This window comes from Amblyraja radiata, chromosome 18 (assembly GCF_010909765.2).
Source record: "Amblyraja radiata isolate CabotCenter1 chromosome 18, sAmbRad1.1.pri, whole genome shotgun sequence".
Lineage (NCBI taxonomy): Eukaryota > Metazoa > Chordata > Chondrichthyes > Rajiformes > Rajidae > Amblyraja > Amblyraja radiata.
The window spans coordinates 46,994,679-47,021,957 of NC_045973.1; the positions used below are offsets into that span (position 1 = coordinate 46,994,679).

At 41.7% G+C, this 27,279-nt stretch overlaps 1 protein-coding gene across 4 annotated transcripts in view; it reads left to right on the top strand.

Annotated features, from left to right (window-relative positions):
- nisch (nischarin) overlaps positions 1 to 27,279 on the top strand; it is a 60,563-nt gene that overhangs the window by 19,401 nt on the left and 13,883 nt on the right. For 2 of the 4 annotated variants that reach the window (XM_033037286.1, XM_033037287.1), the window contains exons 4-14: positions 1,073 to 1,121; positions 1,751 to 1,914; positions 2,391 to 2,486; positions 2,992 to 3,087; positions 9,887 to 10,039; positions 15,186 to 15,254; positions 17,086 to 17,271; positions 19,785 to 19,913; positions 23,324 to 23,437; positions 23,817 to 23,922; positions 26,058 to 26,179. In XM_033037286.1, the coding sequence (XP_032893177.1) occupies positions 1,073 to 1,121; positions 1,751 to 1,914; positions 2,391 to 2,486; positions 2,992 to 3,087; positions 9,887 to 10,039; positions 15,186 to 15,254; positions 17,086 to 17,271; positions 19,785 to 19,913; positions 23,324 to 23,437; positions 23,817 to 23,922; positions 26,058 to 26,179 (1,284 nt within the window). Of the gene's footprint in view, positions 1 to 1,072; positions 1,122 to 1,750; positions 1,915 to 2,390; positions 2,487 to 2,991; positions 3,088 to 9,886; positions 10,040 to 15,185; positions 15,255 to 17,085; positions 17,272 to 19,784; positions 19,914 to 23,323; positions 23,438 to 23,816; positions 23,931 to 26,057; positions 26,180 to 27,279 lie in introns of those variants that run through there. The other 2 variants (XR_004414707.1, XM_033037288.1) reach the window with 2 other exon arrangements.

The following is a 27,279-nucleotide window of genomic DNA, read 5'->3' on the forward strand; positions in this document are numbered from 1 at the left end:
TATTACAAATCTCAAATTGTGGAGTACAGAGGCAAATAAATAAATGATGGGTCTATGTCCCGAACATTATGGGGGTGCACACATTTGTTCCTGCAGGTAGTAGTTTCCTAAATGTGAATGCTCGATCAGACACATCTCAAGTTTCCGACACCAAGGCCAGTCATATTGAGAAGCCTATATTGAGAGCAGTGTTTGTGATCCTTTACAAGCACTGCACGGGTATTATAGGTGTATGAACAGATGCACATTTTGACTTATGGACATCTCTAACGATGACCCTGACCTGTGACGCATTAGAGAAAACAATCCAAGTATGTCTAGCCTCTTTTGATTGCTAATACCCTCTAATTCCAGCAGCATGTCTGCTGCACCCACTCTAAAGCCTCCACATCCATCCAGCTATAGGGCAAGCACAACTGCACATGCCACTACAAATGCGGCCTAATCAGAGTTTTATAAAGCTGCAACATGAAGCCAAGTTGTTCTAGGTTGAGAACAATACTTGGCATATAAGCAAATGAGAATGTTACTTAAACATAATAATTGTACTTATTATTTCACCATCCCAATTGGGAACATTGGGTTAAAGGATCCTTGTTCCAGAGTTTTGCTCATTCTGTCACCTGAGTGGTCATAAGTTGCAGATTTTGCTTCCTGGACCACTGTTAGTTAGTTCTTCATGAAGAGCACCATATTTCCAAGGCACATATTATTAATTTTCATCTTGTGACACAAATATCAGTCATCAGATTGAACTATGAATAAAACATTTTTTGAAGGAGGTCGAGAGGATTTTTTTTAGGGGCAGGAAGCAGTCAATCAGCTGCCCTTTTACTTTGTTATGGTAATCTTAAACTACAATAGCAAAGACACAGCCACTTGGTGTTTAATACTCAATTTACATGTCCATTTTTATAGTCAATTATGCTTAAACCCATCCCCAACTTGAAGAGTGCAGAAAAAGAATGAACCTTCTTTCAAAAGAAAATGACTGACATTTGGAAAAAAGTAATCGCATGTTGATTGCAAATCCTTTTTTTTTTTACATTAACAACAATTATTTATTTTAAAGGAGATAAATGGCATTACGGCTGCCCTTGCTGAGCAACTGTTTAACAAAGGTATAGTTTTCAATTTTTTATGTCTTGAAATTTAGTTCTTTAAATTAATTCCTGACATTTATCATGACAATCTAAAGTATCATCCGTGATATACCCTAAATTGCAATAATCTATGGAACAACTTGTTTACTGAAGTCAAGAAACTTATAGATTAGATGAAAAGATTTCTTCTGTAGCTGTACATTGTAATTTTTGAAATTCTAGAAAACAATTTATGTGCTATCTATTTTCTTTTAGGGGGTGTGGGATGAAAAATCTATTGGGAGCTTATACATTGATGTAATTACCAAATATTTTCTGTAGCATTTAAGTATAGTCTAACTTTCAGTCATCTAGGTTTCAGTTCCACTTTACTGTAATTGCCAGATATCTTTAAAAAGGTAGGACGATGAGTTAGTTTATTATCTGATATTCTAATTTGGCATTCTGTTCTGGAGATGGTTGTTTGTTTCTGTCACAGTTGGCTGAAAAAGAGGGAGAAAGGTCTTGAAGAGTTTTGTTGGTTAGCCATGAGGCAAAAGTTAATGTCTTGGCCAAATGCATGTAATCTAGCACATATTTTGCCAAGTGCATTTATCTATACATCATTAAAATTTTCCAGCTTCTTTAAATGTATTCTTTAAAAATAGGTGAACAGTTGCTCTTAGCGGGCGAAGCATTCTGTCTGAGACCACTGCAGTTGTATGCAATCACTCAACAACTGAGACTGGCCAGTCCCACCTGTGCCAGTGGAGATGCAAAGACTGATCTTGGCCACGTCCTGGACTTTGCTTGTAGACTTAAATATTTGAAGGTAACATTTTTATTCTTCTGAAAGCCTATAACTGACACATTTTTGATTTATTACTTTATGGGACAATTGCAATTTTCATCTGCTGGTTCTAAAGATTGCTCAGGTGCAACATGTGTTCACATTTACTTCAATATTTACTTCAAAATCATCTATGTGGAAGAATAGAATAGAATAACAGGACTTGGGGAGGGGGGAGGCTCATCTTTTGACTAGGCAGTTTAGAGGACCGCATTAGTCCATTTTGTATTTCCTCCTCCTCTGTAGTTCTGCTATCTGTCTTTAATGCTGGTTGATGCCTTTTCCCAAATGTCTCCTTGCCTGAACTTGAAACCGAATCTCTCGGAAAGGGTCTGCTTTGCTACACTTTAATTTATCATGCTCATGCTGAATAACCAATGCTCACTTCAGAAGAATATTAAAGACTCAAGTATTAACATGTTGATTACTATTCATCTAAAAGTCTGTATTTTTAACAGATCACAGGCACCAGAGGATCTGTGGGTAACAGCAATATTCAGGAACATCTCCTTAATTTCGATTTATCAATTTTCAAGTCTGTTCATCAGATTGAGGTTAGTAATTTTGATGTGCTTGGTAGCAGAATTTTTTGCCAATTTAACAAATTAAAAGCAAATATTAACTGTTGCACCGATATTTTGGAGCAATGTGCTTCATTAATTTTATGTGATAATCCCTCGACGATTTTATTTGTGAAGTCGCCAGACTCCACTTATATTAAAAAATGCCAATTGCTTCTGAATTCTCTTTCATAACTCTTTAGTTTTGAATAGATTTGATGGTTGAGGCAATTTAATTTATATTCTTCCACTTAATTATTGTATGACACAGTTTTAATGTACATTCACAAACAAAGTTTCTACCAAATGGATTCCTAGCGTGATTTGACTAAATATCAAGCTTGACATTGTTATGGTTGTCAATCTTTCTTCACAGTCTAGTTTATGAAAAATAAATACAGCATGAATAAACAATATTTTTAATATTTAATCTAATTTCCATTATGTGTTTGACACCTGGTGGTAAATTTAGATTTTTTTTTACATTGTGGTCTTCTAGATAAGTAATTGTGAAGCTGAACAAATTATTGGGCTTCCTTCCCTGAAGAACACATTGGCTACAATGACTGTGGCTTTTTCAACTGCTTCAATGAAGGTAACATTTCAATATATTTGTCATGTTTCCAATTTATTTTGAAAGGTACATTGTTATATTGAGATGGTCCATGAATATTGTTGGTATTTTTGACACCTTGGATTTTGCAGCAGGGTTGAATTCGGTACATTGTTGATAACATTATTATAATTTGGGGTGTTAGCTTTCTGAAATGATGAAAATTAGCACCAAATGGGTGGAATTGCTGAAATCTTGTATAAAAAATATATCCTGTTTAAAAAATAGTTTTAGTCTGGATAATGTGGGTTAATATGTGGTAATTGATAGCCATGAATTTTAAATGTACTTTTTGGTACTAACATGATTGCCTGTATAGCAGTCTAGCAAATATTAGAAACAATATCTTTGCAGAACAATGTATGTTATATTGACACAGATGTACAGACACACACGTACACGCACATATGTGTGGTAAAGGAATGCCATTGTGTTGGGGTTGGTTTTCCATCAACACTTGGCTGATCTGGTTATACAACAATTTCTGTGGGATAAGTAAGCACCTCATAATCCTTGCACTCTTTCAAAATTGGAACCAGCAGGCTGTGGTCATCAGTGCATACATCCCAACCTTGGATGTTACCAATGTGCTCGAGGAAATCTTCAGCCTGCATCACAGAGAGACAAACTGAACCTCCTGAGCAACTGCAGCACCAGACTCAGAAAAACTGCAATCCTCCAGCAAGGAAGGAGGAAGGAAAGTTAACTCAAAACGATGTCGTTCAGATAAAATGCTTGGAGCATTGTCTTGTCATAATCAGCCTTTCTTTCTGGAGAAATGACCACAAGCCCAATCCTGGCACTAGCTCCTGATAAACTGTACTCGTACAATGAGAGACTGCCAAAATGTCCACTTCAAGTGATAACTGGCAGTTTCACTAACCATGAACTAATCACTGTTATTGCCATCAGCCTGGCTCCAAAATGCTTCAACTTCAAAACTGACGGTGTTGAGGATCCCACAAAAATATCTCTTATTGAAAGTAGATTCTATAAGATCACCCCTCATTTTCCTGCGCTCCAAGGACTAGAGTCCCAGCCTACTCAATCTCTCCCTATAGCTCAGACCTTCTAGCCCTGTCTGAAGAAAGGTCTTGACCCGAAACGTCACCCATTCCTTCTCTCCAGAGATGCTGCCTGTCCCGCTGAGTTACTCCAGCATTTTATGTCTATCTATCTCTTCTTGATCTGTTCTTTGCACAATCTGACAACTCTGCATTCAGGAGCTCCCAGGTGTTCACCGTGTCAGAACTGTAGTGCATTGCATCATATTTGAAGATAACCCTTTGCTTCTCGACCATTAAAGCCAGGACTTTGATGGGAATGATCAGGAAATTCAAGAATTAATTGACCAAGGCATTCTATATTGAGAGTTCAACCATGCCTCGGGATGGACTGAGGTGCCTGGCTTTATAGACATTTGAAGGTTGATATCTAATGAAAACCCTTTAACTTGAGGAACAGATGATGGGTAGAGTGCCAGAGGTCAAGTAACTTCCAAATAATCACGACAAGCATGGGATTCATCAACTTGGCCGTGGCCAACTGTATCCAGGCATACTCCATGAGAGCCAAAGAAAAGCTGAAAATATCAGAACAGAGGCAGTCACTGCTCACTTGAAGGAATTTTTCAAAAGTTGTCCCCAATTCTGTCCTTGATGTGGTTCCTCTCCACCAAACACTTTGGTCCAGCCTCGCTGCCACCCCTGATTTAAAATGTCAAAAGACATAATAACTTAAAAATGAGAATATCTTAGGAATCGATAGTATAGCTGCTGAAGTCAATCTCTGCAATGTTTTGTAACCTTTTCGTCACAAATTCAAAAGCTCATTCCCCAACAATGGGATCTCGGGTGATGTAACCATGGACATCTTCAAGACTGAAAGCAAATCTGCTTTGCATTAATTAAATGGAAGCCTCCATGCTGTTCACCAAGGATACGAGCAACCTAGTAGTCAAGAGGTGCTCCTTGAATCACTTTTGTGGATTGTTGTATTCAGTAGTACAGTGAATGATCTTCATCGTGTGATAATGCCAAAAATACAGGATTAACTATTAGATTACTTTTTCTGATCTCTCAAAATCCCTTATCAAATTGTTCTTATCAAATGTGACGGTCCATACAGATTCACTTCCATCGTATGTTTGTTAGGCAATAGTATGCACGCTGTGATCATCACCAATAGATTCTGCTTGCCCACGAACCTGTTCCTTATTGTCTAACAGTGGCCACTTTGAATAAAGATCGATAACATAAGAGATTAGTATACAAACTTAAAGCACATGGTATTGGGGTTCAGTATTGATGTGGATAGAGAACTGGCTGGCAGACAGGAAGCAAAGAGTAGGAGTAAACGGGTCCTTTTCAGAATGGCAGGCAGTGACTAGTGGGGTACCGCAAGGCTCAGTGCTGGGACCCCAGCTATTTACAATATATATTAATGATTTGGACGAGGGAATTGAATGCAACATCTCCAAGTTTGTGGATGACACGAAGCTGGGGGGCAGTGTTAGCTGTGAGGTGGATGCTAGGAGGCTGCAAGGTGACTTGGATAGGCTGGGTGAGTGGGCAAATGCATGGCAGATGCAGTATAATGTGGTTAAATGTGAGGTTATCCACTTTGGTGGCAAAAACAGGAAAGTAGACTATTATCCGAATGGTGGCCGATTAGGAAAAGGGGAGATGCAACGAGACCTGGGTGTCATGGTACACCAGTCATTGAAAGTAGGCATGCAGGTGCAGCAGGCAGTGAAGAAAGTGAATGGTATGTTAGCATTCATAGCAAAAGGATTTGAGTATAGGTGCAGTGAGGTTCTACTGCAGTTGTACAGGGTCTTGGTGGGACCACACTTGGAGTATTGCGTACAGTTTTGGTCTCCTGATCTGAAGAAGGACATTCTTGCCATAGAGGGAGTACAGAGAAGGTTCACCAGACTGATTCCTGGGATGTCAGGACTTTCATATGAAGAAAGACTGGATAGACTCGGCTTGTACTCGCTAGAATTTAGAAGTTTGAGGTGGGGATCTTATAGAAACTTACAAAATTCTTAAGGGGTTGGACAGGCTAGATGCAGGGAGATTGTTCCCGATGTTGGGGAGGTCCAGAACAAGGGGTCACAGTTTAAGGATAAAGGGGGAATCTTTTAGGACCGATGAGAAAAACATTTTTCACACAGAGAGCGGTGAATCTCTGGAATTCTCTGCTACAGAATGTAGTTGAGGCCAGTTCATTGGCTATATTTAAGAGGGAGTTAGATGTGGCCCTTGTGGCTAAAGGGAGAGAAGGCAGGTACAGGATACTGAGTTGGATGATCAGCCATGATCATATTGAATGGCGGTGCAGGCTCGAAGGGCCGAATGGCCTACTCCTGCACCTATTTTCTATATTTCTAGAATGATCTTGAAAAAATATGAGGCAATTCACAATTTTTGAGATCATTCTTGTATCAAAGGCAATGTTTATGAAATTCACCTCCTTTAATGTGCCAACAGATCCTATGGCTGTCAGAGCAAAATAGTTTGATCTTAAATCTAGTCATGATCTGCCAGGTAGAAGTTGATTCTTGCCCTTCTGTATGTTTCTGTGAAATGAACTACTTATAGTTGGGTAAAATCATTGTGGACCTTTATTCAAAGTAACCACTGTTAGACGGCATGGCAGGAAGACTATGAATGCTGCTTCAACAAAATCCTTCAAATCCACTGGTAGGATAAATGAACCAATGTTCCTAGTGACGGGACGGCAGATGGCACAATGGGCTAAGTGTTCGGCTGGCGACCGGAAGGTAGCTGGTTTGAATCCCGCTTGGAGTGCATATTGTCGTTGTGTCCTTGGGCAAGGCACTTCACCCACCTTTGCCTGTGTGTGAATGTGTGTGAGTGATTGGTAGTGGTCGGAGGGGCCGTAGGCGCAGATTGGCAGCCACGCTTCCGTCAGTCTGCCCCAGGGCAGCTGTGGCTACAGAAGTAGCTTACCACCACCGAGTGTGACTGAGGAGTGAATGAATAATGCGATGTAAAGCGCCTTGAGTATTAGAAAGGCGCTATATAAATCCCATCCATTATTATTATTATAGTGAAATTACCCTATTGATGTCTGATGGGCAAGAAGCCTGCTCAATGTTAAATTTCCCAAACTAAAATATTTTTGGCTCTATCACAACAAGAGATTATAAGATGGTTAAAGGAAAAGGATATTCTAAAAGCTTTGGAAAGTGTTTAACATCCGTGTCAATTTGTGGGAGTCCTTGGCCCATGACCACTTAGAATGAGGGAAGATCGCATTGAGAATAGTATGTTGACACCACAAAGCCCAATACAGTGCATTCAGAAATTATTCAGACCCCTTCACTTTTTCCACATTTTGTTACGTTACAGCCTTATTCTAAAATTGATTAAATTAGTATTTTGTTATCATCAATCCACACACAATACCCCATAATAAAAAAAGCGAAAACAGGTGTTTAGACATTTTGCAAAGTAATTAAAAAGAAATAACTGAAATATCACATTTACATAAGTATTCAGACCCTTTACTCAGTACTTTGTTGAGGCACCTTTGGCAGCGATTACAGCCTCGAGTCTTCTTGGGTATGACGCTACAAGCTTGGCACACCTGTATTTGGGTAATTTCTTCTATTCTTCTCTGCAGATCCTCTCAAGCTCTGTCAGGTTGGATGGGGAGCGTCGATGCACAGCTATTTTCAGGTCCCTCCAGAGATGTTCAATCGGGTTCAAGTCCGGGCTCTGCCTGGGCCACTCAAGGACATTCACAGACTTGTCACGAAGCCACTACTGCGTGGTCTTGGCTGTGTGCTTAGGGTCGTTGTCCTGTTGGAAGGTGAACCTCCCCCCAGTCTGAGGTCCTGAATGCTCTGGAGCAGGTTTTCATCAAGGATCTCTCCGTACTTTGCTCCATTCATCTTTCTCTCAATCCTGACTAGTCTCCCAGTTCCTGCCGCTGAAAAGCATCCCCACAGCATGATGCTGCCACCACCATGCTTCACCGTAGGTATGGTATTGGCCAGGTGATGAGCGGTGCCTGGTTTCCTCCAGACGTGACACTTGGCATTCAGGCCAAAGAGTTCAATCTTGGTTTCATCAGACCAGAGAATCTTGTTTCTCATGCCTTTTGGCAAACTCCAAGCGGGCTGTCATGTGCCTTTTACTGAGGAGTGGCTTCCGGCTGGTCACTCTACCATAAAGGCCTGTTTGGTGGAGTGCTACAGATATAGTTGTCCTTCTGGAAGTTTCTCCCATCTCCACAGAGGAACTCTGGAGCTCGGTCAGAGTGACCATCAGGTTCTTGGTCACCACCCTGACCAAGGCCCTTCTCCCTTGTTTGCTCAGTTTGGCCGGGCGGCCAGCTCTATGAAGAGTCCTGGTGGTTCCAAAGTTCTTCCATTTAAGAATGATGGAGGCCACTGTGCTCTTCGGGACCTGCAATGCTGCAGAAATTGTTTTATACCCTTCCCCAGATCTGTGTCTCGACACAATCCTGTCCCGGAGGTCTACGGAGAATTCCTTTGTCTTCATGGCTTGGTTTTTGCTCTGACATGCACTGTCAACTGTGGGACCTTGTATGGACAGGTTGTGCCTTTCCAAATCATGTCCAATCAATTTAATTTACCTATGGTGGACTCCAATCAAGTTGTAGAAACATCTCAAGGATAATCAATGGAAACGGGATGAATCTAAGCTCAAATTTGAGTGTCATAGCAAAGGGTCTGAATACTTACGTAAATGTGATATTTCAGTTATTTATTTTCAATTCCTTTACAAAAATTTCTAAACATCTGTTTTCGCTTCATCATTCTGGGGTATTGTGTGTAGATCGATGATTAAAAAAAATTAATTTAATCCATTTTAAAATAAGGCTGTAACTTAACAAAATGTGGAAAAAATGAAGGGGTCTGAATATTTTCTGAATGCACTGTATATGCACAAATAAAGGAGAACACTAGCTCCCAAGCCACCCACCTACCAGCCTGTCAAGCACGTTCCACCGCCACCTCTGGCATTCCAATGGCTTCATATTGGCCACACGGGAAAATACAGAACTAGAGTGGAAGCAATTCATCTTGGATCACGAGGGATTGTCCAAGAAGAAGTATGGCATTTCACTTGCTCCTTGGGTAATCTGCAAGTGAATTAATGGGAGAAATTGGCTGAGGATTTGCAGAATTTCCAGATTTGTCTCAAAAAATACAGCGGTCTTGAAGGAAAGCTGAATATGATTTCAGTAGAGCTTGAGACATGGACTATTTGTTTATTCAAATTCAGCTAATGGTGGTCAAAAGAGATGGATAACTAGATTGCCAGCACCTCTTCTTTCATTGAAAATGAGAAATTAATTCAGAAATTGCCACCTTGTTGATTTTCCTCGAGATGTTCTAACCATGCTTTCCTTTATTAAGATGGTACCTTAAGCTAAATTGACATTGTTTCTCAATACCTAATCTTTCCCAATTCAGGAAATTTTGCTTGGGGGCAGTGGGAAGGGGAGGAAAGTCACCTTTCTCAGAGTTTCTCCAATAACATACCACCTTATCCCCATTTCAAACATCGTTCCTGATTGGACATTGAGCATGGGTTAGGTTGCAAGTTTGGAGTTGTGGTGAGACCTTTTAGAAAATCTGTGTTCACAATATTTTTTTAACATGATAAACACAGCTTTGTTTTTAACAGATGTATTTAGTATTGTGAATGCTTTATTGCTTGTGATGGTGCTCGACTTCCTTTGAAGCATTGCCTTGATGAGCTTGCTTTGTTTTAACCAGGATATTCTTGTGCCAGAAGCTTCTGAATTTGAACATTGGGAGGTAGAAGGGATGGCATCTGAGCATCCAGTTGCTGCTTTTATCCCAAGATGGAATATACTGACTACACTTGACATGAGTCATAATCAAGTATCTAACATTGATGAATCTGTGGTAAGGAAAGATGTGTATACGTCCAGTCCAAGAAAAAACATTATTCTTGTGTTTCAATTGCCTTTATCTTTCAACTAACTGCATTTTCTGTAATCTACCTTTCATTTTCATTTTTCATTCAAAATAGCAATCTGTAGCAATGTTACAAAATTTTGAGATTTTAAAAATCAAGTCTGTAATTTATCCCATCAGATAAAGCATAAAAATAAGTTTAATTTGACACCTAATTCACTTTCATATCTCAAGTATTAAAAAAGTTATGGCCATTTTCATACTCGGAAATGAGCATCTTGTTCCCTATTGATTTTCTATGGACATAACAAAAAAGCTGTGATCGTGAACAGTCAAAAGCCCATAACTTTCTTAAAAATTAAGAGAACTGAATGAAAATTTCAGTTATCATAGATTGAAGCATTCTGAAACAAATATAAAATAATCTTACTTGGATGACCTGAAATTAAAGCATATAATTAGTTAGTTACCTAATTGTAGCTAATTTCAGACTTCAATTACTAGATCTAAACATCTATCCATTTCTTAATAAATGATTAACATTTTTAAATAGCCTAAATGTCCAAATAATATTCACAAATAATTCACAATAAAACATGATTTTTAAATCTCATTTACATTAATTTATAGACCAAATGGAAGGAATTTAGTGTTCAATTGCTGTAAATAAATGCCCATTTAAATCAGCTTTCCAGTGGGTCCCTGTGGAACGCGCTGGTTTAGAACGTTCACATTGCGGTAGATTTGTGCCCCAAATGCCGAGAAAAATATTGCGGGATATAATGGGCCCAAAATGAGCTACTCGCAATATTAAACTTTGTATAAAGGGATCTTTAGAAGCCCTTTTTAATGTAAAAATATACAGCTTAACTTCAATTATTTGCTTTATGAGACCCTGCGGTTGCTGGCGGTCGCGGGTTTAGAGATTGATTTTTAAACTACTATAACTATTATAAGAGGCCTTTAAAACTAATAATAGCTTTTGCGACGGGGTCTTCCAGCGATTTTTCGTTAATAATTAACTAGGCTGAACATCTTCGATTTGAACAGCCTAGAGAAAATCGCGTTTTAAACCCGCCCCCTCTAAACGGCGCCAAAATCGCGCACACCCGCAGCGGCAGATTTTCAACGACGCTTCAGGTAGGCTTTGCAACATACCTACAATCTGGAGTTTTGAATAATCCCCCTCCAGCATTTTGCACATTAATAGGCAGCAGTGTCGCTATGCTGATAGTCTATGCATGTCACTTTTAGCCATGAATTATTACAAATAGAATTGTTTGAAGACTAGATTTCAAATTTTCAGTTTTTAAAAAGGTGAAGTTGATGAGAGGAATATGGTGTGTGCAAGCTTTAAATTTTCCGTAATATGACAACTTTACTCGAACAGGCTATTTGGCTGCATTCACTAATTTGGACTTTCTGAAGGCTAGTCTTCCAAAATCAAACCCACATATCTTGTTTATATATCCATTGACGCACTAGAATATTTGTAATGTTATAATGGAAAAGTTGCAGAGGAACTTGGAGTGGGAGGGGAAAGATCCAGTCATCGTGGTCCATGTGGGTGCCAATGACATAGTTAGAACAAGGAAAGAGGTTGTGCTAATGGAATTTGAGCAGTTGGTACCAAATTGAAAAGCAAAAAAAGCGAAAAGGTAATAATCTTTGGATTATCACCGTGGCTGACAAGGGAAGTCAAGGACAGTATAAAGCTCAAAGAGAAGGCGTATAACATAGTAAAGATTAGTTAGAGGCCAGAGGTTTGGAAAGCTATTAAAGAACAACAGAGGGTAACTAAAAAGACAACACTGGGAGAAAAGATGAAATACGAAGGTAAGCTGGCCAATAATATAAAAGAGGATAGCAAGAGTTTCTTCAGTTATATAAAGAGCACGAAAGAGGCAGGAGTGGACATTGGACCGTTGGAGAATGATGCAGGAGAAGTGATAATGGAGAATAAAGAAATGGCAGAGGAGTTGAATAACTTTTTTGCATCTGTCTTCTCTGCGGACGACACCAGCAACGTGTCTGAAATTCAAGAGAGTTAGAGGGTGAAAGTTAGTGGAGTGGTTATTAATAGGGAGAAGCTGCTTGGGAAGCTGAAAGGGCTGGAGGTGGATGTCACCTGGGCCAGATGGACCACACCCTAGGTTTCTGAAAGAGGTGGCTTCAGAGATTGTGGAGGTGATATTTCAGGAATGACTAGAGTCTGGAGTAGTCCCAGATGATTGGAAAATTGCCAATATTGCCCCGCTGCATAAAAAGGGAGCAAGGCACAATAGTGGAAACTATAGGCCGGTTAGCCTGACTTCAGTGGTTGGTAACAGGTCTGAAGAAGGGTCTCGACCCGAAACATCACCTATTCCTTCGCTCCATAAATGCTGCCTCACCCGCTGAGTTTCTCCAGCATTTTTGTCTACCTTCGGTGGTTGGTATTCACTTCACTTTGTATGTTATTGATTTGGACGAGGGGATTGAAGGCTTTGTGGCAAAATTTGCGGATGATACGAAAATAGGTGGAGGGGCAGGTAGTGTAGAGAAAGCAGGGACTCTGCAGAAGGACTTGGACAGGTTGGGAGAGTGGGCAGAGAAGTGGCAGATAGAGTGTAATGTAGCAAAGTGTGGAGTCATGCATATTGGTAGTAGGAATAAAGGCATAGACTATATTCTAAATGGGGTGAGAATCCAGAAATCGGAGATGCAAAGGGACTTGGGAGTGCTGTTGCAGGATTCCCAAAAAGTTAATCTGCAAGTTGAATCGGTAGTAAAGAAAGCAAACTCAATGCTCGCATTTATTTCAAGAGGACTTTTATACAAAAACAGGGATGTAATGTTGAGGCTCTATAAGGTGCTGGTCAGGCCGCATTTGGAATATTGTGAGCAATTTTGGGCACCATATCTGAGGAAGGATGTGCTGGCTCTGGAGAGATTCCAGAGGAGGTTTACAAGAATGATCCCAGGAATGAATAGATTAACCTATGATGAGTGTTTGTCGGCACTGGGCCTGTACCTGTTGGAGTTTAGTTGAATGAGGGGGACCTCATTGAAACATACAGAATAGTGAAAGGCTTGGATAGATGTGGAGAGGATGTTTCTGGTGGGAGAGTCTAGGACCAGAGGTCATAGCCTCAGAATTAAAGGACATTCCTTTAGGAAGGAGATAAGGAGACATTTCTTTAGTCAGAGGGTTGTGAATCTGGAATTCTTTGCCATAGAAGGCTGTGGAGGCCAAGTCGACAGATATTTTTAAGGCAGAGATAGATTCTTGATTAGTACAGGTGTGATAGGTTATGGGGCGAAGGCAGGGAAATGGGGTTAGGAGGGAGAGATACATCAGCCATGATTGAATGGTGGAGTAGAATTGAAGGGCCGAATGGCCTAATTCTACTCCTATTCCTTATGACCTTAAGTTGCAAAGCTTACTTCAACGATATGACATTTTCATTATTCCATTCGTTCAACAGATCCTACTGTAAACCCGTGGGAATTGGAGGTCAATTTATAAAACCCTTGCCCATTACATTAAGTAGTTGTTCTGGGCTGCTGACGGATATCTCTTTGTATCATCATCCAGGGTAACCACATGGAAGGTACTGGTTTAGTTGTCAATAACTGGCCAGAATGCACGTGTATATTTAGCAGGTAGCAGACTAAGATAGGCTTGGCTTGATAAGGTATGCCAGGGTAGAAGTGTAAACTAACTTAAAATGCAACATTGTAAGATACAGCAAAGGGTTAGACTGAGATATGGGTGAACAGTAGAGCATGGTCGGCTCTGACCTTCCTTCCATCGAGGGGATTTATTGCAGTCGGTGCCTCAAAAAGGCTGGCAGTATCATCAAAGACCCACACCATCCTGCCCACACACTCATCTCCCTGCTACCTTCAGGTAGAAGGTACAGGAGCCTGAAGACTGCAACAACCAGGTTCAGGAATAGCTACTTCCCCACAGCCATCAGGCTATTAAACCTGGCTCGGACAAAACTCTGATTATTAATAACCACTTTCTGTTATTTGCACTTTACCAGTTTATTTATTCATGTGTGTATATATTTATATCATGGTATATGGACACATTTATCTGTTTTGTAGTAAATGCCTACTATTTTCTGTGTGCTTAAGCAAAGCAAGAATTTCATTGTCCTATACAGGGACACATGACAATAAACTCACTTGAACTTGAACTTGAATGGTAGGAGGTGACAGCAGGGTTGCATTGGGCCTTCTAAAGGAGATTTGAAAGTTCATAACATCTACTTAGTTCAAGGAAATATAAATATATGAAAAAATAATAATGATCCCATTGTATAATGGAAAGAGCATCTATGAACTACATTTCACATCATGTTGTGGAATAGTAAGTAAATAGCAATCCTTTTTTGTTTCTCTTCCTCGCCTCATCTATCCTAATACTGTTAAAAGGAAGTCCAGATTATAGCCCCTTTATCTGTTAAGAATAATTCCAATTAGTGATCAGTGTGTTGCTTGCATTGAATTTTAACATGGGTGAAACATTTTGCAATTAAGTAATAATAATAATAATGGATGGGATTTATATAGCGCCTTTCTAATACTCAAGGCGCTTTACATCGCATTATTAATTCACTCCTCAGTCACACTCGGTGGTGGTAAGCTACTTCTGTAGCCACAGCTGCCCTGGGGCAGACTGACGGAAGCGTGGCTGCCATTCTGCGCCTACGGCCCCTCCGACCACCACCAATCACTCACACACATTCACACACAGGCAAAGGTGGGTGAAGTGTCTTGCCCAAGGACACAACGACAGTATGCACTCCAAGCGGGATTCGAACCGGCCACCTTCCGGTCGCCAGCCGAACACTTAGCCCATTGTGCCATCTGTCGTCCCGTATAGGTATAGGGCTTGTTCCAAGATTGCTGTTGCTGTTCTAATATCAGGTTGACTATTCTCTGGCATATTAATTCTGTTGACGTTTCCCAGCGTAAAACTGGTTTCATTTGTTCTTTATCCTTTTCAACCATTCCTAAGTGGTTATACCGGAGTACACATGCATCACAATAATATACAGCAAACTTTACTATAAAATGTATAGAACCTATTAGTTTTTGATTTGCTGTTGCATAGTTTATAATTTAATATTTTATTTTACAGAGACTAATACCTAAAGTGGAATTTCTGGATCTAAGTTACAATGAAATAACAGTTATGGAGAATTTACAGGTAGAAAGTCTCCTGATGTTTCTGAGAATTTCCAAACTGCTAATCACTACTTGCACTTGACTGCAGTTAACCACAAGTTGCCAGTGAATTGTTTTATTAACAGGCAGCCTTTTTGTATTCATTGGATAACTGCACAATATGATTAACTTTATTTTAAAAAACAACTACCACAGCATCTTGAATTTATTCAGCATCTTTGTTTTTTTGGGGAAACTTGTCGGAAGATGAAGATGGAAAGATGCTCCATTTAAGAGGGCATGCCAAAATGTACTTAGAAAAGGCATGTTGATAGCATACCCAGAAAATGTGGCTAATACAATTGAATGTCAACAATAAGGTGGTTAGACACTCTTGTTGTAGTTGGGCATTCCCTGACATCTATTGTGCCCTCCATAATGTTTGGGACAAAGACCCACCATTTATTTATTTGCCTCTGTACTCCACAATTTGAGATTTGTAATAGAAAAAATCACACGTGGTTAAAGTGCACATTGTCGGATTTTATTAAAGGCTATTTTTATACCTTTCGGTTTCACCATGTAGGAATTACAGCTGTGTTTATACATAGTTCCCCCCCCCCCCCCATTTCAAGGCACCATAATGTTTGGGACTTCACAGGTGATGTAATTGCTCAGGAGTGTTTAATTGCCTCCTTAATGTAGGTATAAGAGAGCTCTCAGCACCTAGTCTTTCCTGTAGTCTTTCAATCACCCTTGGAAACGTTTATTGCTGTTTATCAACATGAGGACCAAAGTTGTGCCAATGAAAGTCAAAGAAGCCATTATGAGACTGTGAAACAAGAATAAAACTGTTAGAGACATCAGCCAAACCTTAGGCTTACCAAAATCAACTGTTTGGTACATCACTAAGAAGAAAGAGTGCTGGTGAGCCTACTGGCAGGCCAAGGAAGACCCACAGCTGATGACAGAAGAATTATCTTTATAATAAAGAAATATCCCCAAACACCTGTCCGACAGATCAAAAACACTCTTCGGGAGTCAGGTGTGGTTTTGTCAATGACCACTGTCCGCTGAAGACCATGAACAGAAATACAGAAATGCAAGATGCAAGCCACTGGTTAGCTGCAAAAATAGGATGGCCGAGTTACAGTTTGCCAAGAAGTGCTTCCCAGGGCTCCTAGATGTCACGCTCCATTAGATGCTGTTGTGATGTTGAAGAAAGTCGCTTTCACCCAACCTCTGGAATTTGGCTGATTGGAATATCAAGATTTCACGTCTCTTTTTCGTAAATGTGGATTACCTTTCTTGGGCTTTTATTTGTACTTTAACTAGCCCATGTTATTTGTTTATTTTTCTGCTGCACAGTACTTCAGAGTTATATTATTCACAATTATGATATCATATTTAGCACATGGGTAGTGCCACACAACAGTTCTACAATTGATGGTTAACAGGGTAGTTAATAGTCAATATTGCCCTTGATGTATGTGGAGTTATATGCAAGTCAGACTAGGTAAAATAATAGATATGTAATTATGAGTTCATGGTATATTGGGCCAGTAATTGTAATCTTATTGAATGGTGGGTGGAAGAATGCTGGGAATTTGGGTTGTGGGCACATGAACTGAGGTTTATTTGATAGTGTAACATACTCCATTATTGCATTTCCCTTCTTTGCCAGTGACACAAGAAGGATAAGATGTTTAGCATATAACTGGTCGTTAGTTTTTCTTTTTACTAATTAGAACTACTTGTGCATATGACATTTTGAAATGAAGCAAAGCCACTAAACTTACTTTGTACTTTAAGCAGAAGTTAAGTTAATTAATAATCTCATTCTAATGTTCTCTTGTGATTTTCTTTCTTTTCAGCATCTTTATAATCTCATTCATTTGGATTTATCATTCAACAAGCTTACGTTATTGCAAGGTGTACATACTAAACTTGGAAACATCAAAACCTTGAATTTGTCAGGAAACCAATTGGAAAGTCTAACTGGGCTTAACAAACTTTACTCATTGGTTAACTTGGATCTCAGCACCAATAAAGTATCACAGGTAATTTTGTCTATTTGTGCAAAATATTTTAAATACTCCTTCAACTTCATGTCATAATTTTTGGACTGAGCTGGAATATTATGTTTAAAACAGGCCACCATAGTTTAGGAAGAATGTCAAGGTTTTGGAGAGCAGCAGAAAAATGTTGTTTATTACTCTGGGATGAGAAATTAATACTGAACAGCTAGGATAGCTGGGGCTGCTCGCCTTAGAGGAAAATATGGTTAATTGGTTTGAAGATTTTTTTGTTCAGATTCCGATTCAGATTCAGATTCAATTTTAATTGTCATTGTCAGTGTACAGTACAGAGACAACGAAATGCATTTAGCATCTCCCTGGAAGAGCGACATAGCAAATGATTTGAATAAATAATAATAAGTGATAATAAGTGTCCGGGGGGTGGGGGGGTGATTGGCAGTCACCGAGGTACGTTGTTGAGTATTGTTCACATTCATGATCTTGTTTTTTGCTGACACAGGCAATATTTAATATTTATTATTGTCCCTAATTGCACTTGGAGATGGTGGCGAGCTGCCACCTTATACAGCTACTCTTGTTCTAGTTAAGTTATTGTCATGGTGAAATTGGGGCTGGAGTTCTCGGGTTTAAATGACAATAGACTAAGTGGGACCCGTTGGGTCCCAGTCACACGGGAGGCCTGGTCCCTCAATGCAACCCATTCACCAATGCAATATTCCACCATGGTGTGGGAGAGGGGGTGGTGTAGGAGAGGGGGGGGGGGTGTGGTGTAGGAGAGGGGGGGGTGGTGTAGGAGAGGGGGGTGGTGTAGGAGGGGGGGGGTGGTGTAGGAGGGGGGGGGTGGGGGTAGGAGGAGGGGGGGGGGGGGGGAGGAGAGGGGGGGGGGTGGGGGGGGGGAGGAGGGGGGGGGGGGGGGGAGGAGGGGGGAGGGGGGGAGGAGGGGGCGGGGGGGGGGGGCGAGGGGGAGGAGAGGGGGGGGGGGGGGAGGAGAGGGGGGGGGGGGGGGTGTAGGAGAGGGGGGGGTAGTGGGGGGGTGGGTGGGGGAGGGGGGGGGGGGGTGTGGGGGTAGGAGAGGGGGGGGTGGTGGGGTAGGAGAGGGGGGGGGGGGGGGTAGGAGAGGGGGGGGGGGGGGGGGAGGAGAGGGGGGGGGGGTGGGAGGGGGGGGGTGGTGTAGGAGGGGAGGGGAGGGGGGGGGGGGTGGGGGAGAGGGGGGGGGGTGGTGTAGGAGAGGGGGGGGGGTGGTGTAGGAGAGGGGGGGGGGTGGTGGAGGAGAGGGGGGGGGGGTGGTGTAGGAGAGGGGGGGGGTGGGGAGGGTGTAGGAGAGGGGGGGGGGTGTGGGGTAGGAGAGGGGGGGACGGGGGGGGGGGGGGGGGGGGAGGTGGGGGTGGGGAGGGTGGGGGGGGGTGGGGCGGGGGGGGGTGGTGGGGGTGGGGGGGGTTGGGGGGGGGCGTGGGGGGGGGGGGGGGGGGGGGTGGTGGGGGGAGGGGGGGGGCTGGGGGAGGGGTGGGGAGGGGGGGGGCGGGTGGGAGGGGTGGGGGGGTGGGGGGGGGGGGGGTAGTGTGTGGGGGGGGGTTGGGGGTGGGTGGGGGGTGGGGGGGGGGGGTGGGTGTTGGGGGGGTGGGGTTGTGGGGTGGGGGGGGGGGGTGGGGGGGGGGGGGGGGGGGGTGGGGGGGGGGGGGTTGGTGGGGTGGGGGGGGGGGGGGGGGGGGGGGGGGGGGGGTGGGGGGTGGGGGGGGGGGGGGGGTGGGGGGTGGGGGGGGTGGGGGTGTGGGGGGCGGGTGGCGGGGGTGGGGGGGGGGGGGTGTGGGGGCGAGGGGTCAGTGGGGGAGGGGGGTGTCAGTGTGGGGGAGGGGGGTCAGTGGGGGAGGGGGGTCAGTGGGGGAGGGGGTCAGCGTGGGGAGGGGGGTGTGATGTGGGGGAGGGGTGTGGTGGGGGGGTGTGATGTGGGGGAGGGGGTGGTGTGGGGGTGAGGGGGAGGGTGTGGTGTGGGGGAGGGGTGGTGTGGGGAGGGGGGTTGGTGTGTGTCCATGGTGAAGGTGAGGGCTGAGAGAATGGAATGCGCGGAGACGACGGAGAATGTCTGAGGTGTCTTGAACATAGGTAGGGAGGGATTTAACCAAGGTGAACCTCTGTGAGGGAATAATAAATACATCTAATAATAAATACATTGAATCAGATATATTTATTATTAGACAATCTGGTAGTTTCATGATTACTATTACTGAATACATTGGATTTAACAGATTTAAATTTCCCAATTGCGAAGTTAACATTCAGACTTCTGTTTCTCGATCAATGGTCTAGAACTATCTCTGTTGGTTCAGTAACTGTATTGTCCATCCAACAGAATGGTTTGCACACCTGCACCAAATCTAAGCCATCCAGTTGATTCTTCAGCATTGATATTACACCTGTATTTGATACTTTGGTGAGGATCCTCGTCTATATATGTGTTGTGCCCTTTTTCACACAGTAATAAAACAATGTTTCCTAGAGTTTAATGCCAAATGACTTCAAGGTTAATGGTTTTTCAGATAGAAGAAATCAAAAACATTGGGAGCTTGCCGTGTCTGGAGAAGGTCGTTCTAATTAACAACCCCTTGAGCATCATTCCTGATTACAGAACAAAGGTGCTTGCACAATTTGGAGATCGTGCCTCAGAGGTAACAGAGATACAATAACAGTTCAATTGAAAGTAGAAATATGTAACATTTGTTCATTTAATGCCAATCTGAATGTTCTACCGTTGGGTTTTTTGATTATTTGAATTCCAAAGTGGATTTGTACATAAATGTTGGAGAAAATGTATTTTTGGGCAAACTTCATTAAGCTTGGAACATTTTTATTATGCATTTTGGAGATACTCCTTCCCTGTAAAACTGGTCACGTTCAGAAAAATCTGATATTAACTGTTATATATGTGGAACCAGTTGGTGCTGGTTTATAAAAGAAGACATAGTGCTTGAGTAACTCAGTGGGTCAGGCAGCATTTCTGGAGAACATAAATAGGTGACGTTTCGGGTCGTAATTCTTCTTCGGACTGATTATAGGGGTGGCAAAAATGTTCTTCCCCCTACTCCCCATATCTCAATTTTCTCTCTCAAGAGCTGCACATTGACTAGGATGTTTGCGATTATATAGAACCAAGGGCAATAGTGAGTTAAATGGTAGACACGAACTTTGCATTGTGTGCACAGATGACTTGTGAGAAAGAAGGGAGTAGACAATGTAAAATTACTTCAATTTAATTTACTTCAGTTTAGAAATACAGGTGCACAACCTTTTATCCGAAAGCCTTGGGACCAGACACTTTTCGGATTTCGGAATTTTTCGGATTTCGGAATGGAAGATTTTTAGCGTAGATTTTAACGTTTTTTTGATAAAGCATTACAGGGGACCGGGTGGCTCAGTGGTAGAGTGCTCGGCTCGTGGCCGCAAGGTCACGAGTTTGCGCCTCGATCCCGGCAGTTACTCGGTGAGGGAGGTAGCGCTCTCTTGTCACCCTAGCGGGGCTACATGGCCTTAGGTGGCCTAGCTCGGGGATTCTTGAATCCCCCGAATAAATAATTAAAAAAAAATAAATAAAACATTAAGTAAAACTTTAAACATAAACTGGCTCAAACTAAGCTAAACACATGAAAATATACTTACATGCAGTAGCCAGTCCGATGATTTTCAGGGCCCTCTTGCCGTGAACTCCAGCGTCGGGTGAAACAATTCCTCAGCGGCTGAGAAAGTCTGGAGCGGCTGCCTCCTCCCCGGAGACCGGGGTACTCGTAGCCCTCAGGCCGCGCCGGTTGGAGCTCCGACCCTGGCAAACTCGATCCCTGGCTCCGCGGCGCTCCAAATCCAGCGCCGCCCGCGGCCGGACGCCCGCAGCCCCAGCTCCGCGATGTTGGGAGTCGCCGGCCACAACGCTCCAGAGCTTACCGCACGGCGACCCGGTAAGGCATCGCCCGCTCCCCACTGGTATCCCAGCGCTGCGCCGCCGCCGAAGCTGTAGTCCCGGCCAGTCCCGACAGGAAACGCCGCTCCATTTTCGATGGTAGGCTGCGAGGACGGGGCGAAGAAGCAGTTTGGAGGGATGCTGCCTCTCCGACCAGGTAGGGGACTAAGAATTAAAGTTTCCTCCCTTCCCCCCCCCCCAACCACATAAAAGACCTCCAAACTAACTGACTAACATTTAAGCAATGATTTACAGATGTTAAGTAGCTACAGTAGTACACACCTGGGTTGACCGTGGGTCGTTTCGGGTCAAGTTTGGCGCCAAACGTGAGCTTTGGTGTGCAGACGACATCCTGGAAAAAATGTCCGGTTTTTGGAGCTTTTCGGTTTCAGGAATTTCGGATAAAAGGTTGTGTACCTGTATAGTGTGAAAACGGCCCTTCGGCCCAGCGTCAGACATTACCCCGCATACTAGCACTATCCTCCACACTAGGGGCAATTTACAATTTCTAACAAAGTCAATTAACTTACAAAGCTGTACGTCTTTGGAATGTGAGAGGAAACCTGTGCACTCGGAGAAAACCCACGTGGTCACAGCGAAAATGTACAAACTCCGTACAGACAGCACCCAAGATCAGGATCAAACCCAGGGCACTGACATTGTGAGGCAGCAACTCTATCGCTGCACCACTGTGCTGCCCTCGGGATGAATAGAAAAACATTATTTTCACATGACTAGAAACTAGGCCCAAGGGATCCTGCACAGGCCGAAGCAATTAAGGCTCTATTGTGAACGAGTTGGAATATGAAAATTAGCAAGATATTAGTTAGAGTACTGTGTACATTTTTAGTATCCATACTGAAGTTATTTTGGTTATCTAGGAGTCAGCAAAGTGCAAATTCACAAGATTGGGTATCAACAGTTTTGAGTGTGTTTTATTGTATGCATCAGATATGAAGTGGAATAACAAAAGTCTTACTTGCTGCAACTTTGCAGCCCCAAGACAACAACAATTTAATTAATATATAATAAATTCTAAGTTATTATGAGTAAACAGAGCCATGAGAGTGCAACATACAATGTAGAGTAACCACAGAATTGTGAAGGCTGTTATGGTTCAGGGTTGTGGAAGGGTCCCAAGCCGAAATCTGAGTTCTCCAGAAATGCAGCCTGACCTACTAAGATACATAGCATTTTCTGTATTTAAAAAAATATATAAACCAGCATCTGCAGTTCCTTGTCTCTACATTAGATTTGTAATAATTGCTTGAAGGATTACAAGGATTATGGTTAGGTTACATCACCTAGCCAATGGGTGGTTAATTTATCTAACTAAAGAGTAGCTAAAGGTTTAAAATTGCACTAAATTAATATATAGATATACTTGATGGCCATAACTATAGAGCTTATCGAGTCCACATCATAAGATTAGAAATTGTTCAGCCTTGCGCTTCTTGTGTCTTGTGCTTCTTGTGCGTAGTGGTGGAAATATTGGTGGAAACGGGGCTCTGCTCGACGTGGAAATGTGAACGCTATTTCCTTGACCCCACTTTCGAACTGCAGATCTATTACTTCAGATAGCCCTTGCTTTCTCTCTCCATCCCATTCCCCTTCCCAGTTCTCCCATTAGTCTTACTGTCTCCGCCTACATTCTATCTTTGTCCCGCCCCCTCCCCTGGCATCAGTCTGACGAAGGGTGTCGCCGAAACGTCGCCCATTCCTTCTCTCCAGAGATGCTGCCTCATCCGCTGAGTTACTCCAGCATTTTGTGGCCACCTTTGATCTATTACTTGAAGTTGGATTACGTCGGGCAGCTTTTCTGTGACCACCGGCACAGATATAACCAGCCAATTATGCTCCTGTGTTGTATATTTTCTCTGAGACAAAACGTTTGTCAGGATTTGCCAAGGTAGTTCTGATAGGCTGTTTATTCTGGTTCAAGAGTGTGGAATTGGGGTAACGTGGTTTCCTTGGTAATGGGATGACTTGTGACATATTATTTTGTACACATCCTTGACGCCAGTAAGAGAATCTGAGGATTGCAATTGGTGACATGGTGAATGAGGCATTGCCATATTCTTACCAAAGCCAACTTCTAATTTTACTTATGTTCTCATCGTCTCATAGGTCTGTCTGGACAATACTGTTACAACGGGAAAAGAACTTGATACAGTTGAGGTGCTGAAGGCAATTCGGAAAGCCAAAGAAGCAAAGGATCGAATGAATAGTACAGATAAAAAAGTAAGATTACTAATTAAAACTCCTGATTAAATTTGGAATGATCATGGTGTTTAGTATAGAATAATTAGTACTGAGTTAGCTCCAATGAACAACAGTGTTTTATATATAATGTTGAATGGATTTGATATCCTTTACTAAGCTTGAAATCTAATTACTTTGGAGTCTGTTGCATTTGATTGATGCCCATAAACTGTAATGTTCTTTAAATTATAGAATTAATTTTGCAAAATGCTTTGATTAGGAAGGTAAGGGTGTGTTTCAGGATCTTTTTTTATGCTTTCTGCCCTTGTTTCCTGCTTGCTTGCTACAATAATCTCCGACTCTACGTTGTTAAACCTGGCAATGTGTGTTGTCTTAAATAAGTACATTTTTTTGTTAGATCAGTGAGGAAACTCGACTTGCTGCTCAAGGGTCCAAACCCAGCTACTCTTATGTTGCTTGTCCTCCTTCTCCTCTGCTACACCATGCTGCCAGCTCCAGCCAAGGTAATCATGTATGTATCGGGCTGCTGGTGTGGACCATTTTCTTTAGTTCTAGTGCTTGCTTATCTGCATTGATGTGTGTGTGTGTGCATTAAAGGAATGACCACTACCATTTCTAACTTGTACACAAAATATCTGCAACTGGAATACTTTTATCAAGTATTTTTAAGTTAATTTAAAAATCATGGGTTTGGTGGATGTCTGAGCATCTAACTTTTTCGATCCTTGCTTATTAATTAGCTAAATAACAGCGTGAGTGTGAAGCGAGTATGCTTCTTTCCCATTTTCTGTCAATGTGTCCATTTTAAAGAACCACCTTCAAGTACGCTTCCACCACTATTCAGAACATACCAGATCAGTGCAACTTGCCACATAATTCTTCTTGCTCATTTTCCCTAAAACTTTGGTGCTGTCGTTACTGTCAGTGGAACAGTTTGTTTATCTACTGTTTAAAACCTTCATAATGTTGGACCTTGCATATCCTCCTCACGTTCTCTGTGGTAATTCTACTTTCTCTATGTTACGTGGAACTGTATGAAAGTCACTTTATTCAGCATCTTGCATGTAAGAAATATTTGGAGTTTGGCCGAATAAATTGGTTTTGTTTGGTTGTTGAAAAGGAATGATTTAGACTTCTTGGTTAAAAGATATAGCAATGGTAATTTATGAGCTTAATTTGTCCTTTGTGAAGAAAATGTGTCTGCTGCTTTTCACTACCATTTAAAAATATTTATTCCATAAAACAACTAGTGTTTCTGGTACTACTTTAACTTAAAAGAAAATCAAAAACTACAGAACAAAATGCTGGAAAAGCTGTAAAATTAAATCTGTTTTAAAAAATTTTTTTTTTTAAAAAGGGTTCTGAACCCTCCTGGCTTTACGTGGCCACAGATGATGACTTTATTTAACATCAGTACTTGTGAATCTTGTCAGTGCTGACAAAGTTGGAATCCTTTTTTAATGTTTTTACCTGAGGCACTGAAGTCATTGGATAAATTCTTAGCTTGTATGGTAATCGGAACTGTAATGTTTCTTTGGATTTAGTCCTCGTACCATATATCCACAAATTCCGCAACATACTCCTTTTGATCTTTTCAATGATACTCCTCCCCCCCCACCCCTTCATAAAAATTCAAGCCTACTTATTCACATTAGCTTTACCTGTGTGAAACAGTTGGTTACTGTTGGAAATGCCAGTCCCTAGTCGGGGACTTTCAATGGAAAGTTCTGGTTAAAATTCTGCCGTTTGAATCTTCAGCATAACCATATAACCATATAACAATTACAGCACGGAAACAGGCCATCTCGGCCCTTCTAGTCCGTGCCGAACACTTACTCTCACCTAGTCCCATCTACCTATAACCCTCCATTCCTTTCCCGACCATATACCTATCCAATTTATTTTTAAATAATAAAATCGAACCTGCCTCCACCACTTCCACTGGAAGCTCATTCCACACAGCTACCACTTTCTGAGTAAAGAAGTTCCCCCTCATGTTACCCCTAAACTTTTGTCCCTTAATTCTCAAATCATGTCCTCTTGTTTGAAGCTTCCCTACTCTCAATGGAAAAAGCTTATCCACGTCAACTCTGTCTATCCCTCTCATAATTTTAAAGACCTCTATCAAGTCACCCCTTAACCTTCTGAGCTCCAAAGAATAAAGACCTATCTTGTTCAGCCTTTCTCTGTAACTTAGGTGCTGAAACCCAGGCAACATTCTAGTAAATCTCCTCTGTACTCTCTATTTTGTTGACATCTTTCCTATAATTTGGTGACCAAAATTGTACACCATACTCCAGAATTGGCCTCAGCAATGCCTTGTACAATTTTAACATTACATCCCAACTTCTATACTCAATGCTCTGATTTATAAATGCCAGCACACCAAAAGCTTTCTTTTCCACTCTATCTACATGAGATATCTGGAGTATTTAATTTTCTGACGTTCCCAAACTCAACAATGGCACACATCCACTCCAAAGCTATCCCTGTTGAACTTTTATTCCGGCTAAAATCAGGTCATTGTGACCAGATGTAGTGGTGCGGACAAGATAGCCCTCTGTTTGGGGGGAAAAAGCCAAGTGTTTATAAGCAATATATCAAAGCCAATTTCGTTATTGATGAAAATTTATTTCAGAAATAAATACTAAATCAGCCCTACTCATCAATCTACATCAAAGTGAGAGTTTGACTCCTATGGCTTCGACAATTACCCCAGGAGACTCTGAAACAACAAATCTCAATAAAAACAAGAGCAAGGTAATTCTAAACCTTTCAAAATCAGTTAATAACCAATAGAAAATTGAAAAAAATGCTAGTTATCTTGTTGTCTATACTTTTTTAAAATATTGGTTGCATTGTGTGTTATTTATGTCTTTCATCTATTAATTTCTCATGAAACTACCACATCTCTGAGAAAATGGTAGTGAAGGCACAGATTTGCCAAAATGAAAAGACCTAGTATTCCCGTGAATATATCAGATTAAGGCTAATTTGAATTGTAGGTATGCTTATGGTAGGAATTATGGTTTTGATGTTACAGTTGAATATTAGGCATTGGGTTTTGGTCACATGAGGACTAGTATCAAATTTATATAATGATCCATAGGAAATGCAAGGATTTAAACTCTGAATATAGAGCTTGTCAATCCATTGGAAGACATTAATTACTATGAGCGCCAGCACAGATGTTGATGGGCAATTGGCTTCCTCCTAAAAATCATATCAAGATTTGCTTGTGAACATTCAATGATTGAAACCGTTCCATTTCTTTTAATTTTATTCCCCTCCCCACACACAAATGTACATATTTATCTTTGCCTCTGTTTTTAAAAATGCCCTTAAACCCTGTTCCATCACTGTTTCTCAAAAGCCTTTTTAAATGGAGTTTGAGCTTCTTGATCTCGGATCTTTTTATCACTTCCTGATCTCTATGTTTACCTTTTTCTCTGTTCAAACTTAACAAAAGGTGGCCTGCTTCTCCACTTTATTAAAACCCCAATGTTGTATTATTGACATGAACGTTTTGTACCCTCTCAATGATCTTTACATCTTTCCTGAGTTCCTGATAATGAACACAGAATTCCAATAGGTACACAATTGATTTGTATTTTTCTCCCATGCCAATGTTTTGTCTTTTTCTTAATATATGTTGCCAATTTTGTATAAGGAATTATGTTTGTTTTCAGTTGATCTTTTGAATTGCCTTATTAAGATTTGTATTTGTGAGACAGAGTAATTTGCTTATCGAGATCATTATTTAAGATCATTATTGGAATCTATCAGTCCATTTTGGAATATTCCTCCTTGAGAAATAAAATTAAAACAAATTAATTAGATAGCCTTTCCAGCACTTGAGG